A 15,655-nucleotide genomic window follows, 5' to 3' on the forward strand; every position below is an offset into this window, starting at 1 on the left:
CCAGCCGCCCCACCCTTCGTGGGTGACCGCTCTGGCAGCCTCACTCCTGATGTCCGAGCAGGTCTGCCCGGCCTCCACGGGGGGTGGGCAGTGCTTTCTGCCGCGCCCACCCTGGTCCTTCCGCCCCACTGAGGCCCATCCAGGCACCCAGATAGATCTTTGTGCACAAGGGCACTCGTGGTGGTAACTTACGTAGACTGCGGGCAGTGGTTCTGGGGAGAGGCTGTGATACTCTCTTTGGGGACAACGTCGCTTCATTTATTTGATCAATAACTTTGTTAATCAATCATCAGTACCTTATGTGGCTTAAATATGCTCCGTGGTGAGACCTGTGCATCCTTTCTGCCCCAGGGACATCCTGATCACCAGCCTGGACTCCGCCACCACCTTTGACAAGCTCTGTGAGGAGGTGCGGGAGATGTGCCACCTCCACCAGGGCCACCCACTCACCCTCAAGTGGGTGGACAGTGAAGGTAGTGCCTGGGCGCATGTCGGTCGGGTTGTAAACCTCTAAATCTGTGCGCAGCCCCTTCTGGGGGGAGATGGACAACCTTGGAATTAAACTGGTTAAATTTAACCAGCTTCCCCACTGGGGTCGTTGGAAGCTGTTTCCTGGGAAGAGGCTGCGACAGGTGCGTGGACAAACTGGGTGGGGGGGTGGGGGTGAGCTGCCCCTTGGGGGAGGAGCCACCCACCCCTGCAAGTCCAGCTCTGGTCTGGGCACCAGGGAGAGGCTGCAGGGTCTCCTCCACACCTTGCACGGCCCCTTACCCTCCTTACGTGACCTTCCTTCCTCACATCCCGGGTTTTTCTGGTGGGTGATTTGGAAGCTGAGCGCTTCATTTTCTCGGGGAAGTGGGGAGGGTAAGGGTGGCCGGGGCCCCAGGGTCCATCTCTCCTTCCCTCTCCCTCCCTCCTCTCTCCCCCTCCCTCCTCTCTTCTTTCCTGCCGCCACACTTCGGAGAAAGCGGAGGTTTTGGGAGACTGTCCAGGAGAAACTGCCTGGCAGCTCTCAGCCTGGACGTGGGGCAGGCAGATCTCTAGCCGCGCCCCTTCCCGCTGGAGCCTGGCCACGTGGGGCGCTGGCTGGCTGTGGATCTGTGCCTCTGTCCAGCCGCAGCGGGCAAGGAGCCCTTCCCTCTGCTCTAGGACTGGCTAAGAGTGTGCTTACTCTCACCCTGGCCGGGAAACCTAGGACGCCTTAGCTCCCCGCGTGGCCTTCTCGGGCTGTGGGTGAACTCATTGCCCTTCTGGGCTTGACTGGTTCTGATGTCGGGCCCTGGCTGGGGTGACCTGCTGGTCAGGCTGGCCGCTCTGGGTCCGGTCAGCTCTGCTCTGGGCAGCTGGTCACAAGCAGTGAGACGACCCTCCCAAACTCGGGTGCCCGCCACCGTGAACCCCTCTGCCTTGGGCCTGCGGTGGCCTCATCCATGTCTCTTGTCCACCAGGTGACCCCTGCACTGTGTCCTCCCAGATGGAGCTGGAGGAGGCCTTCCGCCTGTCCTGTCAGCGCAAGGACGAAGGGCTCATCCTTCACGGTCAGTGCGGGCCAGAGGGCGGTCTGGGGAGGGGGTGTGGGGGTTGTGTGTGGTGTGTTTGTGCGTGTGTGTTGGGGTGGGGGAGGCGGGGTGGGGGAGGTCGTGGGCGCTTTGTCAGACCAGGAGCCACATGGAGGATCGCGGTTTAAGATCTTACTTAGGCTGCCCGAGATGGAAGGATGTGGAACAGGATGCGATGGGGGTTCTTCCCTTACATTTTATTCACCCAGATAAAATTGCTCTTACGCGTAAGGAGAAGCCCGGGTCCTGGAGGTGGTTAGCCCCCACTGCCCTCGTTTCCTGGGGGCGGCATCGCTCACCTGCCCCCACCTTTCCGGGGCCTGCGTGCCTGCAGGCAGAGCAGGGACAGCAGAGCAGCCCCGCCCCGTGGCGGACGAGACCCTCCCCCGGGGCGGACAAGATGCTCCCCGGGGCCTTCTGCAGCTCACAGCCTTCCTCCGCTGGTTAAGCTCAGCGCTGGGTAGAAATTGAGTCGCGGGAGGTGTTCCTTGCTATCGTGTCAGTATCGTCTTTAAATCGCAGGTTTTCAGACTGTGCCCCCCAGCACTTTGGGGTTCTGCAGGGTGTCTGCGGAGAGAACATAGTTCTGGCAGCTGTGGCCGCCCTGCTGCTCTGCATCCGCTTCTGGTGCAGCTTATAGTCAGGCGGAGGCCGCGGACGGCTGAGCCCAAGAGCCAGGACCGGTGCACGAAACCATCTACAGTGTTCTTTTTTTTAAAATTTAATTAATGTATTTTTGGCTGCGTTGGGTCTTCGTTGCTGCGCGTGGGCTTTCTCTAGTTGCGGCAAGCGGGGGCTACTCTTCGTTGTAGTGCGCGGGCTTCTCGTTGCAGTGGCTTCTCTTGCTGTGGAGCATGGGCTCTAGACGTGCGGACTTCAGTAGTTGTGGCGCACGGGCTTAGCTGCCCCGCGGCATGTGGGATCTTCCTGGACCAGGGCTCGAACCCGTGTCCCCTGCATTGGCAGGCGGATTCTTAACCACTGCGCCACCAGGGAAGCCCCTGTCCACGGTTTTCTGTCGGACCCTCGTTCTCTCTGACACTTGACTAGTGGTTGGTTAAAATACCTAGTTTTTGTAGCCCTTTGTATGAACGTGGGTTAAATGTCAAACCTACGCTCGTCCACTGCGTGGTGGTGGTTAGCACGTCTGTGTTGACTCAACAGTGAAAAAGGTTTGGTACTTTCAAAATTCACTCTATTTTCTAGACTAAGAAAAAGGTCATTTTAGCTAGGTTTTAGTACGTTTAACCTTCTTTTCTAGTAACTTATTGTGGAAGCCTAGGGTATATTTTAACACGCTTAATTTTGAACTCCATTTTGAGTGTAAAGAAGTGGAACGAAATGTGCTTTCAAAAGTCAGTTTTCAAGGGAATTTCGGTTCCTTCCCATTTCCATATGGACTTACCAGTACACATCAGGAGTCCTCCTGGGACGGCTCTGCTCTCTAGACCCCTCTGGTTGCTTTTTCCCCTGAATTATTCCGTGCAGCTCCGTGTCTCATCAAGGGGAGTTTGGCACACATCGATGTGCTGGGTTTCCAAGGTTTTGCCTTGATGAGCATCTCCCAAGATCAGGCTCTCATCGCAACGGGGGCTTTACGGGCAGCCTGACTCCAAGCAGGACTTCTCATGAGGCCGCAGTGGGCACTGACACGCTCTCTCTCTTTCTCTCTCTCTCTCTGTGCAGTTTTCCCCAGCATCCCCGAGGAGCCAGGCATGCCCTGTCCAGGAGAAGACAGTGAGTACTGCCTCTCCCATGATGTGTCACGGTGATGGGTTGACGTGTCTGCTCTGCGAGGCGGGGAAGGAAGGAGCTTGGTGGCCTGAGGCTTAGGTGCGGGCAGCTGGTGTGGCCTCGTGTGGGCTTTTCACTGGTGTCCTCGCCCTTGGCTAGGGTTGTATCCACCATCAGACAGGGCACCGGCTTGGTCAGTGGTGCCATGAGGTAAAGCCCAGGAGAAGCCCTGATGTCCCCCGGCGGGAAGGGCCCTGGCTGGGATGGCTGGACACTGCTCCCATGTGTCTGTCCCAGCTGCGGCCACCCCCAGACCTGGTCATCGGCCCCTCCCAGTCCATACTGGGCCCCCCAGGGAGGCATCCGTTCCTCCTCCACGGCAGGTCTGTTGGTTGAAGATGAAGTCCCAGGGCCCGTGGGTCAGAGGAGAGCTTCTGACCACGCCCCGGAGGCCCCCGACCCTGAACAGCATGCCCTGCCTTGTCTTTCAGGGCAGGGCCCCCACTGGATGGGGCGTAGAGAAACTTTACACCGATCACCAGACCCTCCTCGGGCCCTGGCCTGGTGCTGAGGGGCTCTGGACCACGGGGGCTGCTTGTTCAGTTAGGGGGACTTGGCTCGGCCTCCTGCCAGCAGGGGGTCCCAGGGTGGGCTCCGGATCAGGTCCCTGGGCCCGGCCTCTGGGTGCCAGCAGCGTCCTGTGTGGGCTGGGAGCAGATGTGAGCAGAGGCCGGACTCAGTCTGTGGTCTGTCAGACCCAGTGCGGCTGTTGAGTGGGCACTTGGGTGCATGAGTCTCGCATTTCGGGGAGCAGTCGGGGCTGAAGAGAGATTTGGGAGCCCTTAGCATAGAGGAGGTTGTTGAGGCCACGGAGGGTGTGGCCGGTGAAGAGGGCCGGGCCTTGGGGTCTCCCAAAGAGAACAGGGGACCCTGGAGGAGCAGTGAGCAAGGCCATGGAGACACCCCGATCGTGGAGTCCTGGCGGGAGTGGAGCAGGCAGTCTGAAGAGGCCACAGCAGCCCAGGGGCCGGGCGGGAGGTGCTGCCCCAGGGGGCGGACGTGAGGGGCAGGTCTGGGAAGGCTGGGGGGAGGGTGAGCAGTCCCAGTGCGTCCTGGCTGGGAGGCAGATGTCCGCTGGTGGTAGATAAAGCCAGAGGTGGGGGGCGAGCCTGGAGCTTCTGAGGCCTGGAAGCCGCCCTGAGAAGGCGGGCAGGGGGGAGTCAGTCCCACAGGTAAGACATTCTGGCCGCCGCCCGCCCCATCCAGGTCAGCAGGCTCCTGTGCGCATGTGCGGTTTCACTGCGAGTGGCCCTTGGACCTGCCAGGACGTGGGTCAAGGCAGGACACTGAGGGGGTGGGGAGTGCAGCCAGTTGGGAGCAGAAGCCCACCCGCAGGAGCCCCAGGTGGCCAGAGAGGAGCTCGTAGGTGGGGGGCTCGGAGGCGGGTGGGCCTCCCCGGGGGTCCTCATGCCCCGCAGGGCTGCCCCTCCCCGTGACCCCCCGCCCCAGGGTACCCATGTCTCACGGAAAGGGCACACTTTTGATAGTTCACGTTGTCTTTTCAGACACATAAAAGGATAAAATAAGGTAGACCTTCCAGCTGGAAGGAGGGTCCCCTCCACTGTGCTCTGTACGAGGGGTCCCCCAGCTCGTTTCTTTGCCCCCTTGATGGCTCTCAACCACAGTGACAGGCTGTCTGTCTGCCCAGAGCCGTCACCAGCAGCCCGTGCTGGCCCACAGCGCGAGGGTCGCCCAAGCATCTCTGCATCTCGGTCTCCGGCTGCCCGGCCATCAGCTCAGGCCAGGGCCCCGGCAGTGCCGCCCCAAGGGCCTCAGGCCTGCCCATTCTGTCCCTGACTCGGTGCCCTCCTGGCTTCATCCCCACATGGACGCCGCCTTGTCTGGGGCCTCATGTAGGGGATGGTGATGGGGGTCGGCTCAGCCGATGCGGTGCTCTCCTGGGGTCGTGGGGGTCACAGGGTCTCTGCCGGAGGGTGACGTGGGCTGACTCGTGGGCAGGGGCTGCATCACCACGGGGGAATGCGGAGAATGTGGGGCCATCCCCACTCGCAAGCAGGTCCTTGAGATGCTCACCAGGGGCGGCTCCATGCTCCAGGCCACTCGCTTTTGTTGGAACATTCCAGCAGCCTCTCCGCTGTCGGAGGGTAGGGGTGGCATCCCCTCCCTGGCTCTGCTCGTCCAGCTCGATCGTGACGCTGCCCTTGGGCAGTTAGGACGGCCCTGCGCTGGTCCCCTGACGGGCCCGGGTGCAGGCGTGATCCTGGCACCTGCTTGGGCGTTGGTGTTCACTGCCAAGGCTGGGCGAGTGAGAAGGGTCAGGTTGGTGGGACAAATGGCACCCTTGACCTGGGTCAGGACCGCGTGCAGATGCTGGCGGGTCTGACGGGCGGTAGCCAGACAGGGACACGCGGCAGAGATGCAGCCTCGAGGTCATACCTGGGCATGTCCGGCTGGGTCTGTGTTTGTGGCAGTAAAGCCCCTTCCAGCACCTTCTGTGCAGGTTGTCAGCCTGAATTTAATAGGTTCTATAGGGTTTTTAAAAAAATGGTGTAAAGTACACCTAACATAAAATGTGCTATTTTAACCACTTTAAACTGAACAATTCAGTGGCATTTAGTAGGTTCACCACCTCTGCTGTTTCTGAAACACGTTCAGGAAGAAAACCTCGTGCCCACGAGCAGTCACAGCTTCTCCGCTCAGTGCCCGACAGCCACCAAACGGCGCCATCTCTACGGAGTTACCTGGTGTAGACGTTTCATGTAAATGGAATATATGATATGTGGTCTTTTGTAACTGGCTTCTTAGCGTGATGTTTTTGAACTTCATCCATGTTGTAACGTGTATCAGAACTTCAGTCCTTTTTTTCCCCCAATTTTTTTTATCACAGTGAAATACACATAAAATAAATTTATCATCTTAACCATTTTTAAGTGTATAGTTCATTGATAAAACCTGAATTCATATTGTTGTGCAGCCATCATCACCATACGTCTCCAGAACTTCCTCATCTTCCCAAACTGACACTCTGCCCCCATGAGACACTCACTGCCCACCCCCTCCCCCCACCCCCGGCCCCACCCTGTGAGTGTGGCTCCTCCAGGGACCTCACAGAAGCGGGATCACACGGAATTTGTCCTTTTGTGTCTGGTTTATTTCACTCCGCATCGTGTCCTCAGGGTCCATCCACGTTGAAGCAGGTGTCAGAATTTCCTCCCTTTCTAAGTTTGAATAATATTCCATTGTATGGATGGACGGACTACATTTTGTTTATCCATCTGACATGGGCACTTGGGTCACTTCTGTGTTTTAGCTACTCTGAATAATGCTGCTATGAACATGGGTGTAGAAATATCTCTGAGACCCTACTTTCAATTCTTTTGGGTACACATGCAGTAATGGAATTGCTGGGTCATATGGTAGTTCTATTTTTAATTTTTTGAGCAACTGCCATACTGTTTTCTACAGTGGCAGCAACATTTTACATTCCCACCAGCAGTGCAGAGTGGTTCTAATTTCCCCATATTTTCACCAATGCTTGTTGTTTTCTGGTTTTTTGATAGTAGCCATCCTGGTGGGTGTGAGGTGACATCTCACTGTGGTTTTGATTTTCGTTTCCCTAATGATTAGTGATGTTGAGCCTCTTTTCATGTGCTGGTTGGCCACGTGTATGTCTTCTTCGGAGAAATGTCTACTCAAGTTCTTTGCCCTTTTTTTTTTTTTTTTTTTTTTTTTTTTGCTGTACGCTGGCCTCTCACTGTTGTGACCTCTCCCGTTGTGGAACACAGGCTCCGGACGCGCAGGCTCAGCGGCCATGGCTCACGAGCCCAGCCGCTCCGCGGCATGTGGGATCCTCTCGGACCGGGGCACGAACCCGTGTCCCCTGCATCAGCAGGCGGACTCTCAACCACTGCGCCACCAGGGAAGCCCGCCCATTTTGAATTGGGTTGTTTGTTTGGTTGCTGTTGAGTTTTAGGAATTCTCTACATATTCTGATATTAACCCCACTTCAAATATATGATTTGCAAACATTTTCCCCCATTCTGTGAGGGTTTTTTTGTTTGTTTAACTTTGTTTATGGTGTCTTTTGATGCACAAAATTATAAAATGTTCATGAAGTGCAATTTGTCTATTTATTTTGTTGCCTGTGCCTTGGTGTCATGTCCAAGAAATCATTGCCAAATCCCACGTTGGGAAGCTTTTGTCCTTTGTTTTCTTCTAAGAGTTGTATAGTTTTAGATCTTACGTTTAGGGTCTTTGCTGCATTTTGAGTTAACTTTTGCATATGATGTTAGACGAGGGTCCAGCTCTGTTCTTTTGCATGTGAATATCCAGTTTTCCCAACACCATTTGTTGAAAAGAGTGTCGTTTCCCCATTGAATGGTCTTGGCACCCTTGCTGGAAATCATTTGACCATATGTGTGCGGGTCTATTTCTGGGCTCTCTATTCCATCCCATCGGTCTATATGTCTGTCTTTATGCCAGTACCACAGTTTTGATTACTGTAGCTTTGCAGTAAGTTTTGAAATCAGGGAGTGTGAGTCCTCCAGCTTTGTTCTTTTTCAAGGTTGTTTTGGCTATTCTGGGTCCCTTGAGATTCCATAAGAATTTTAGGATGTTTTTCTGCAAAAAACATCATTGGGATTTTGGTAGTGATTGCATTGACTCTTCAGATCACTTTGGGTAGTATTGATATCTTAACAATATTAACTCTCCTAATCCATAGACATGAGATGTCAGTCTACTTATTTGTGTCTTGTTTAATTTCTTTCAGCACTGTTTTATAGTTTTCAGTGTACAAGTCTATCACTTCCTTGTTAGATATATCCTTAAGTATTTTATTCTTGTTTTTTTTTTTGCGGTATGCGGGCCTCTCACTGTTGTGGCCTCTCCTGTTCCGGAGCACAGGCTCCGGACGCGCAGGCTCAGCGGCCATGGCTCACGGACCTAGCCGCTCCGCGGCATGTGGGATCCTCCCGGACCGGGGCACGAACCCGCGTCCCCTGCATTGGCAGGCGGACTCTCAACCACTGCGCCACCAGGGAAGCCCAAGTATTTTATTCTTGATGCTAATATAAATGGAACTGTGTTTTTAATTTCCTTTTTGGGTTATTCATTGTGAGGATATAGAAATGCAACTGATTTTTATGTGTTGACTTGGTATCCTGCCATTTTGCTGACTTTCTTTGTTCTAACAATGTTTTTGTGGAATCAGTTTTCTATGTCATCTGTGAACAGAGATAATTTACTTATTCCTTTTCAATTTATATGCTTTTTATTTCTTTTTCTTGCCTAGCTGCTCTGGTTAGAACCTCTAGTACTCTGTTGAATAGAAATGGTGATGGTGGGCATCCTTGTCTGTCCTTGATCTTGAAAGAAAAGCTTTCAGTCTTTCACCATTGAGTGTGATGTTTGCTGTGGGTTTTTCATGTATGGCTTTTCTTGTATTGAGGTGGTTTCCTGGTTTCCTTCTAGGGTATGAGAAATAAATGTATGTGGTTCTTGTCCCTAGTTTATGGCAAGGAGCTCCTAAAACCCTTGGAATTTCCTGAGTGATAGGAGTGTCTTGTCATTCATTAGGAGGTGATTTAGGGTGGGGGCCCTGATAGCCTCAGGATGGGGCTGGTCACTGGAAAGACAAAGAGATTAGAGGCTTGGAACTTTCAGTCCCACCCCCTGACCTTCAGGGAGGGGTGAGGGGCAGGAGGTTGAACTAATCTCCAACAAGGGCCAATGATTTAATCAATTGTGCCTATGCAATGAAGCCTCCTTAAAACCCCAAAAGGATGGGGTTCAGAGAGCTCTCAGGTCAGATTTGGGGGAGTGGCTCCTGGAGCACGTGGAAGCTCCGCACCCCTTCCCCATGCGTCGCCCTGTGCATCTTCCTTCTGGCTGTTCCTGAGTTAATCTGGGAAGTTCAATGTTTCTCTGAGTTCTGTGAGCTGCTGTAGCAAATTAATCGAATTGCGGAGGGGGTGGTAAGCCTCCAATCTATAGCCGTGGGTCAGAAGCCCAGGTGTCAACCTGGACTGGCCGCTGGCCTCTGAAGTGGGGTGGTGGGCAGTCTGGTAGGACTGAGCCCTTAACCTGTGGGCTCTGACGCTACCTGCAGGGAGATGGTGTCAGAATTGAGTTAATAGCTTGGTAGTATGGGAAAAAACATACCAGGTACCTCCTGTTTCTAGTTTGTTGAACATATTTATGGTGAAAGGATTTTCTACTTTGTCAAGTGCCTTTTCTGCATCCATTGAGAAGATCCGCATGTTTTTCTTTTGTTCTGTTAATGTGCTTCCTTGCATTGATTGATTGTTCGTCTTTTTATTCCAAGAATAAATCCCACTTGGTCATGGTGCATAGTCCTTTTAATACGCTGCTGGATTTGGTTTGCTCGTATTTTGTTGAGGATTTTTGTGTCCGTATTCTTAGGGGACGTTGCTCCTTCGTCTCCTTTTCTTGTAGTCTCTTTGCCTTGCTTTGGCGTTAGGGTAAGTTGACCTCCTAGAATGAGTTAGGAAGTGTTCCCTCTTCAGTTTTTTGGAAAAGTTGGAGAAGGATTGGTGTTAGTTCTTCTTTAAATATTTGGTAGAATTCACCAGTGAAGCTGTCAGGTCCAGGACTGCTCTTTGTCGGGGAGCTTTTTTTTTTTTATTACTGATTCACTCTCCTTACTAGTTATAGGTCTATTCAGGTTGTCTGTTTCTTAGTGATTTAGTCTTGGTAGATTCTGTGTTTCTAGGAATTTGTGCATTTCATCTAGGTTATCCAGTTTGTTGGTGTACAGTTGTTTATAGTATTCTCTTACTGACTTCTGTGAAATCAGTAGTAATGTTCCCACTTTCATGTCTGATTTTAGTAATTTGAGCCTTTCCTTTTTTTCTTAGTCCATCTAGCTAAAAGTTTGTCCGTTTTGTTGATCTTTTCAACAAAAATGGTTTCACTGATTTTTCTCTATTGTTTTTCTATTCTCTATTTTGTTTATCTCTGCTTTAATCTTTATTATTTCCTTCTGCTAGCTTTGGGTTTAATTTGTTTTTCTAGTTTCTTAAGTCGTATAGTTAGGCTGTTGATTTGAGATCTTTCTTACTTTTTAAAAAAAAATTTATTTATTTTATTTATTTATTTTTGGCTGCGTTGGGTCTTTGTTGTTGAACGGGGGCTTTCTCTAGTTGCGATGAGCTGGGGCTACTCTTCGTTGTGGCGCGCAGGCTTCTCATTGCGGTGGCTTCTCGTTACGGAGCACGGGCTCTAGGTGCGCAGGCTTCAGTAGTTGAGACACGTGGGCTCAGTAGTTGTGGCTCACGGGCTCTAGAGTGCAGGCTCAGTAGTTGTGGCCCACGGGCTTAGCTGCTCCACAGCATGTGGGATCTTCCCGGACAAGAGCTAGAATCCGTGTCCCCTGTGTTGGCAGGCAGATTCTTAACCACTGCACCACCAGGGAAGCCCCGAGATCTTTCTTACTTTTTAAGGAAAGCATTTATAGCTGTAAATTTCTCCCTTAGCTTCCCTTTCTCTGCATCCCTTAGGTCTTGGTATGTTGTGTCTTTGTTTTCATTTGTCTTTAAGTATTTTCTAATTTACATTGTGATTTCTTCTTTGATACATTGTTTAAGAGTGTGTTGTTTCATTTCCACACACTTGTGAATTTTCCAGTTGTCCTCCTCTTGTTAATTTCTAACTTGATCCTGCTGTGGTCGGAGAATATATTTTGTATCAAATCTGTCCTTTAAAATCGATTGAGACTTACCCTGTGGCCTGATGGTTGGGAGGGCAGAGTTTTAACCACTGCGCCACCAGGGAAGTCCCCCTCTTGGGTGTTTTGTCACATCTTATGTATCCATTCACCTGTTGTTGGACATTGGGTTGTTTCTGCGTCTTGGCTATTGTGGACATTCATGCACAGATTATAGGTTTTTAAGATGCTGAATGGGTCATTTTGTTCTGGCCACAGCACAAAGAATTTTTCAAGTCTGTGTATGTTGAAACATCATCAGAATAAACTGTCAGCAGGGCCCGGAAGACGCCCCACCTTAAAGGGTTCTGGCTTCTGTCCAGTTCCGCGTCCTGCGCAAGCAGAGCTTGGTTGCCCTGCATTGCCCGTGAGGTGCAGGCAATGGAGGTGAATGTGACGTCGGCTCAGCTGGGAAGACATGCTCCCTACTGTCGGCAACAGGCTCCTCCTGATGGCAGCTGGGAGACCCGGGAGGCTCCCTCCCACCAAACGGAAGCACCTTTCCAGGGCGTTCCGGGGCGCTGTGGGGAGAGCTGGGCTGGCTGGTGACATCCCCGGGGGAGGCAGGACCTGTAGGTGGTGGCTCTGGGTGGCTTATTGGAGTCCAGGAATGACGTGGCAGCTCTGGGGCCTGAGGGAGGGCCACCTGCTGGCTCTGGGCAAGGGCGCCGGGCAGCCCAGGGCCAAGCGCAGGGCGGTGGCAGCACAGAGGGGCTCTGTGACCTCACGGTGCCCTCTGTGCGTTGTCCAACCTGCTGGGGGTCCTCCTCTGTCACTGCCTCTGCTCACATGGAAGTGTTCATGTTGGATTTTTGTGCGTTCAAACCTGTTTCACATTTTCCTTTCTGGCTCCCGCAGATGGAAGGAATATTTCGTGTCTTGCATTCTGGTCTTTGGTCCGTCTCGAACGTACAGCTCTGTCCCCGGTGGTGTCGGCCTGGGTGTCTGGCTGGACGCGTCTCCTGTCTCAGATGGGAGTGGCCAAAGCTCTCGGGCCCGAGGCAGCGGGACTCGGGGAGCCTGTGAGATGCAGCAGATGTCGTACCTGGGGGCGGCGGGGACGTGGAGAATGCGCCGCACACGGGCCTGGGCCGCAGCTACTCCAGGGCAGACAGTCACGGTGACAGGCAGCAGGCCGGTCCCCGCCGGGATTGCCGGGATTGCCGCAGTGAGCAGCAGGGTCGCCCCCGGGCGCTGGGCGGGGATCCCGTCAGGGACCCTCCTCGTCTCCCCTTTGCCGTCCCACCCCCATCAGGAAGGGAGGGCGCAGGGCCAGCAGGTGGCCGGGCCCCTTCCCGGCAGCGTCCCTGAGTGCCCACTGGACCGCCTGCTCGAGGCTCTGCTGGGCCACTTGTCCTCGCAGCCATGAGGCCCGACGGGAGGGAGCGGCCTGGCGCAGGGCAGCGGGGACTTGGGGGTGTGCAGTGCTGCTGGGCGTTTTAGGTCCTGGGGCTGCGCGACCTGGTACCCCGAGCTCAGAACGGCTGGAGACGGAGTCTGCAGTGGGAGCTCTGGGGGAGAAAGGTCTGGGTCTTCTGGCCACACACTCCTCCCTCCGGCTGCATGGGCACCTCCCCTCTTCTTACAAGGACATGTCCTTGGATTTAGGGCCACCCAGGTAACCCAGGATAATCTCGAGCCTCTTACTTCCTCATGTCTGTGAAGACCCTTTTCCGGGTAAGGTCCCATCTGCAGATTCCAGGGTCTAGGCGTGGACATGTCTCAGGGGCCAGCACCCAGCCCCCTACAGTCGACTACACTCAGGTCCGATTGCTCGGTCTCCTCGTGGGGCATCCGATCCCCCCGCACCCTGTGGGCGTGGTCTGCCCCCAGGAGGTGCCCTCTGCACAGGGTCCCTGCAGGCTTCTGGCGTGGAGCTTTGCGGCAGACACTCTGCAGGTCTGCAGGGAGCCCAGGGCCCTCGCAGTGTTCGGGTCGGGGTCCCGTGTGGAGCTCTGAGGGGTGGGACCCTGGGTCGGACGGTGGAAGGCAGATTCACACCAGGCCCCACTCAGAAGTGCAGGCCCCCCTCCTGACACGGGGTCACTGCAAGAGGTGTGGGGGATGGGGACCTGTGGGCGGAAGCTTGTGCTGCGGCCAGGCTGGCGGTCAGGAGCATCGCCTGGGCCGGCTACTTGCGCACAGACCGTGGGTCTGGGTGGCACGTCCGTGGGTCTTCCCGCAGGGAGCAGGCCCAGCAGGGGCTAAGCGTGGCCGAGACCTTCAGCCCTTCTCCCGAGGACAGCGGGGTCCTGTTGCCCACTGCCCCGTCGGCCCCCTCTGACAGCCGTTGTCCTTAACATCTGGCCGCACTCCCCTCAGTGTGACCGGACCCCTGTCGGCCACTCCTGCCGGCCCCTCCTCTACAGGGGCTCTTCCCAGGGACCTGACCCCGGCCTGGGGGGCTGGGGGTTGTTGTCAGCTGGAGCGAGCCCCCAGCAGGGCGGCCGAGGGGTGGAGTGGCCTCCCTGGGAAGGTGTGGGTAGTGACTGTGTGTGCCTGGCTGGGAATCAGGCAGGTGTCCAGGCAGCAGCCGCGGCTCTGCCAGCGGAGCAGATGACGGACCCGTTCAGCTCCTGCCTCTCCTTACCTGTCAGATGGGGTAACGGGACTGTGAATCAGACGCTGTTGGTAAAGCGCTGAGACCTCCAGGGAGTGAGTGGTTATTCAGTGTGTTTTAAAGGACAGTTGGGGACACTTACAGGGCAGAATAAACGCAATAAACGAAGCCCTCTCTGTCACTCGGGAGTGTCCTTGTGGGTGGTGAGTTGGCCCCAGGAGGGCTTCCTGGGGGAGGAGTCTCGTTGGAGGCCCTGTCACACGGAGTTACCGTGGACACTGCGGGCGCTCGAGTGACCCCCGGGAAGGGGTGTGGGAAGGAGGGCTGCAGCGTCCACACCACACCAGGATCCGGCCGCCGGGGCAGGGCTGGCGGGTCTGGACTCAGCCGGGCTTCTCAGTCCTTAAAGGCCTCGGAGAAAATGCAAATCTGGGGGTTTGGTGCTGGATCCCGTCTTAAAAGCCGGCGGTGTCCTGCGAGGTCCTGGGAACCTGGCGCTGGCAGCCTGTGTGCTTCGTGTCATTGGTCCTGGCCTGTCCACACGCTCAAGCGACAGAGGTGTCCCTGGACTGTTGGGTGGGCTGGCTGGTGTAGGAACCCCCCTCCAGCCTGCTCCCAGGGAGAGGCGTCCCACGTTCTGGGGGGCAGGCAGTGCTGCAGAGGACCCTGCTTGTCACCTGGGTGGCCCTTGTGTGGCTCTGGGGCCAAGCCTGGCACCCAGGGCAGGACCCCCAGGGTCGGGGAGATTGTATCTGGGCCAGGACCCTGTCCAGCCTCACCCCTCAGGTCTGGAGGTGGAGTCTGGCTAGGAGGATGCTTGACTGCTGGCTTTGTCTGCAGCTGTGCCCCCTGCCAGCCCCTGGGGGCTGGGCCAGGCTTCCTCACCTGTCAAGAGCCCCAGGCCTTTGGGGGCTTTCGAAGCCCTCTTACTCTCAGTCAGTGGCAGCAGGGTGGGGATGACAGCCTGGCCCTGCTGTTCCTGAAGCTGGGCCCCAAGCCATTTCCTCTCCTATTCTGGGGCAAGAAAGCTTTCACAGCCTGAGGTGTTAAAGGCAAGTACCTGGATACATGCGAGTCAGCCTGTGGGAGAGTGAGCAGAAGGAGACTGACCTGGGCTCTCACCTGGGCACGTACGTCCAGAAGCCTGGAGGAGTGGCGACCACGGAGTGGGGCCGGGTTGGGGCTGGTGGGGACGGCCACGGGCTGCAGGGGCCACGGTGGGTTGCAGGGGAAGGTGCATCCCCGCCAGGGGCTGTGGGAGAGGAGGGGGCTCAGGCTGGGCCCCCTGCCCACCCGCCTCTCTCGTTCACGCTCCCACCCGCTGTGCCCGGAGCTGCTGTCCTGCCTGTTCTCTGGCTCTGAAGCTTCGCGTGCTTCCCAGACACATGCTGGGCAACCCCCCAGATGCAGAGCTGGTCCTGGAGGGGCCTTGGCTGGGGCATGTCTCCCACGGCCACGACCCACCCAGGGAAACCAGGGGTTGCTCCGTGTGATGGTGGCGGCTCCTGAACACGCGTGTGTTTGTGAGAGCCCAGAGGGCGGTGCTGCCGTGCTGCTGGGTGCAAACCCCGGCTCCGGGCAGGTGGGGCAGCTTCCTGTGCCTCGGTTTCCCCTGCTGTGAAAGGGGTCTGGAGTGACCGCCCCCTTGGGTGCTGTGTGGGCACTAGCAGAGCTAGAAGGGCCCTGGGAACAGGCTGAGTACCCAGATCGCCGCCTCCCCTGCCCCCGCTGGTGGATCAAGGGCGAGGAAGTTGCCCCCGTGGTGTGCTCAAGGCCACCCAGCGTCCTCAGAGTGAGAGGACGAGAACGAGGCCCAGCGTGGGTGGGGGGCTGGGGGTGGGCCAGGTGGTCGAGCAGGCGTGGGTGGACCGGTTACCACCGAATCCTTCCAGGAGAATGCACACCTGCTATTCCCTGGTGTTTATAGGCGTGTGTACTGTTTTATTAAAAATCCAGTTTCAGGAAATTCTGTGGTGGTCCAGTGGTTAGGACTCTGTGCTTTCAGTGCCGGGGCCCGGATTTGATCCCTGGTCGGGGAACTAGAATCCAGCAAGC

General features: G+C 55.6%; 1 protein-coding gene across 3 annotated transcripts in view; it reads left to right on the top strand.

Moving 5' to 3' along the window:
* Nucleotides 1-15,655, top strand: part of PRKCZ (protein kinase C zeta) — a gene marked incomplete at its 5' end in the record, with an annotated part of 100,422 nt that overhangs the window by 4,475 nt on the left and 80,292 nt on the right. For all 3 annotated transcript variants that reach the window (XM_079696899.1, XM_079696900.1, XM_079696901.1), the window contains 3 exons: nt 352-473; nt 1,449-1,538; nt 3,246-3,296. In XM_079696899.1, coding sequence (XP_079553025.1) covers nt 352-473; nt 1,449-1,538; nt 3,246-3,296 — 263 coding nt within the window. The remainder of the gene's footprint in view (nt 1-351; nt 474-1,448; nt 1,539-3,245; nt 3,297-15,655) is intronic.

The sequence above is a fragment of the Hyperoodon ampullatus genome, assembly GCF_949752795.1.
Source record: "Hyperoodon ampullatus genome assembly, chromosome: 2".
Classification (NCBI taxonomy): Eukaryota; Metazoa; Chordata; class Mammalia; order Artiodactyla; family Ziphiidae; genus Hyperoodon; species Hyperoodon ampullatus.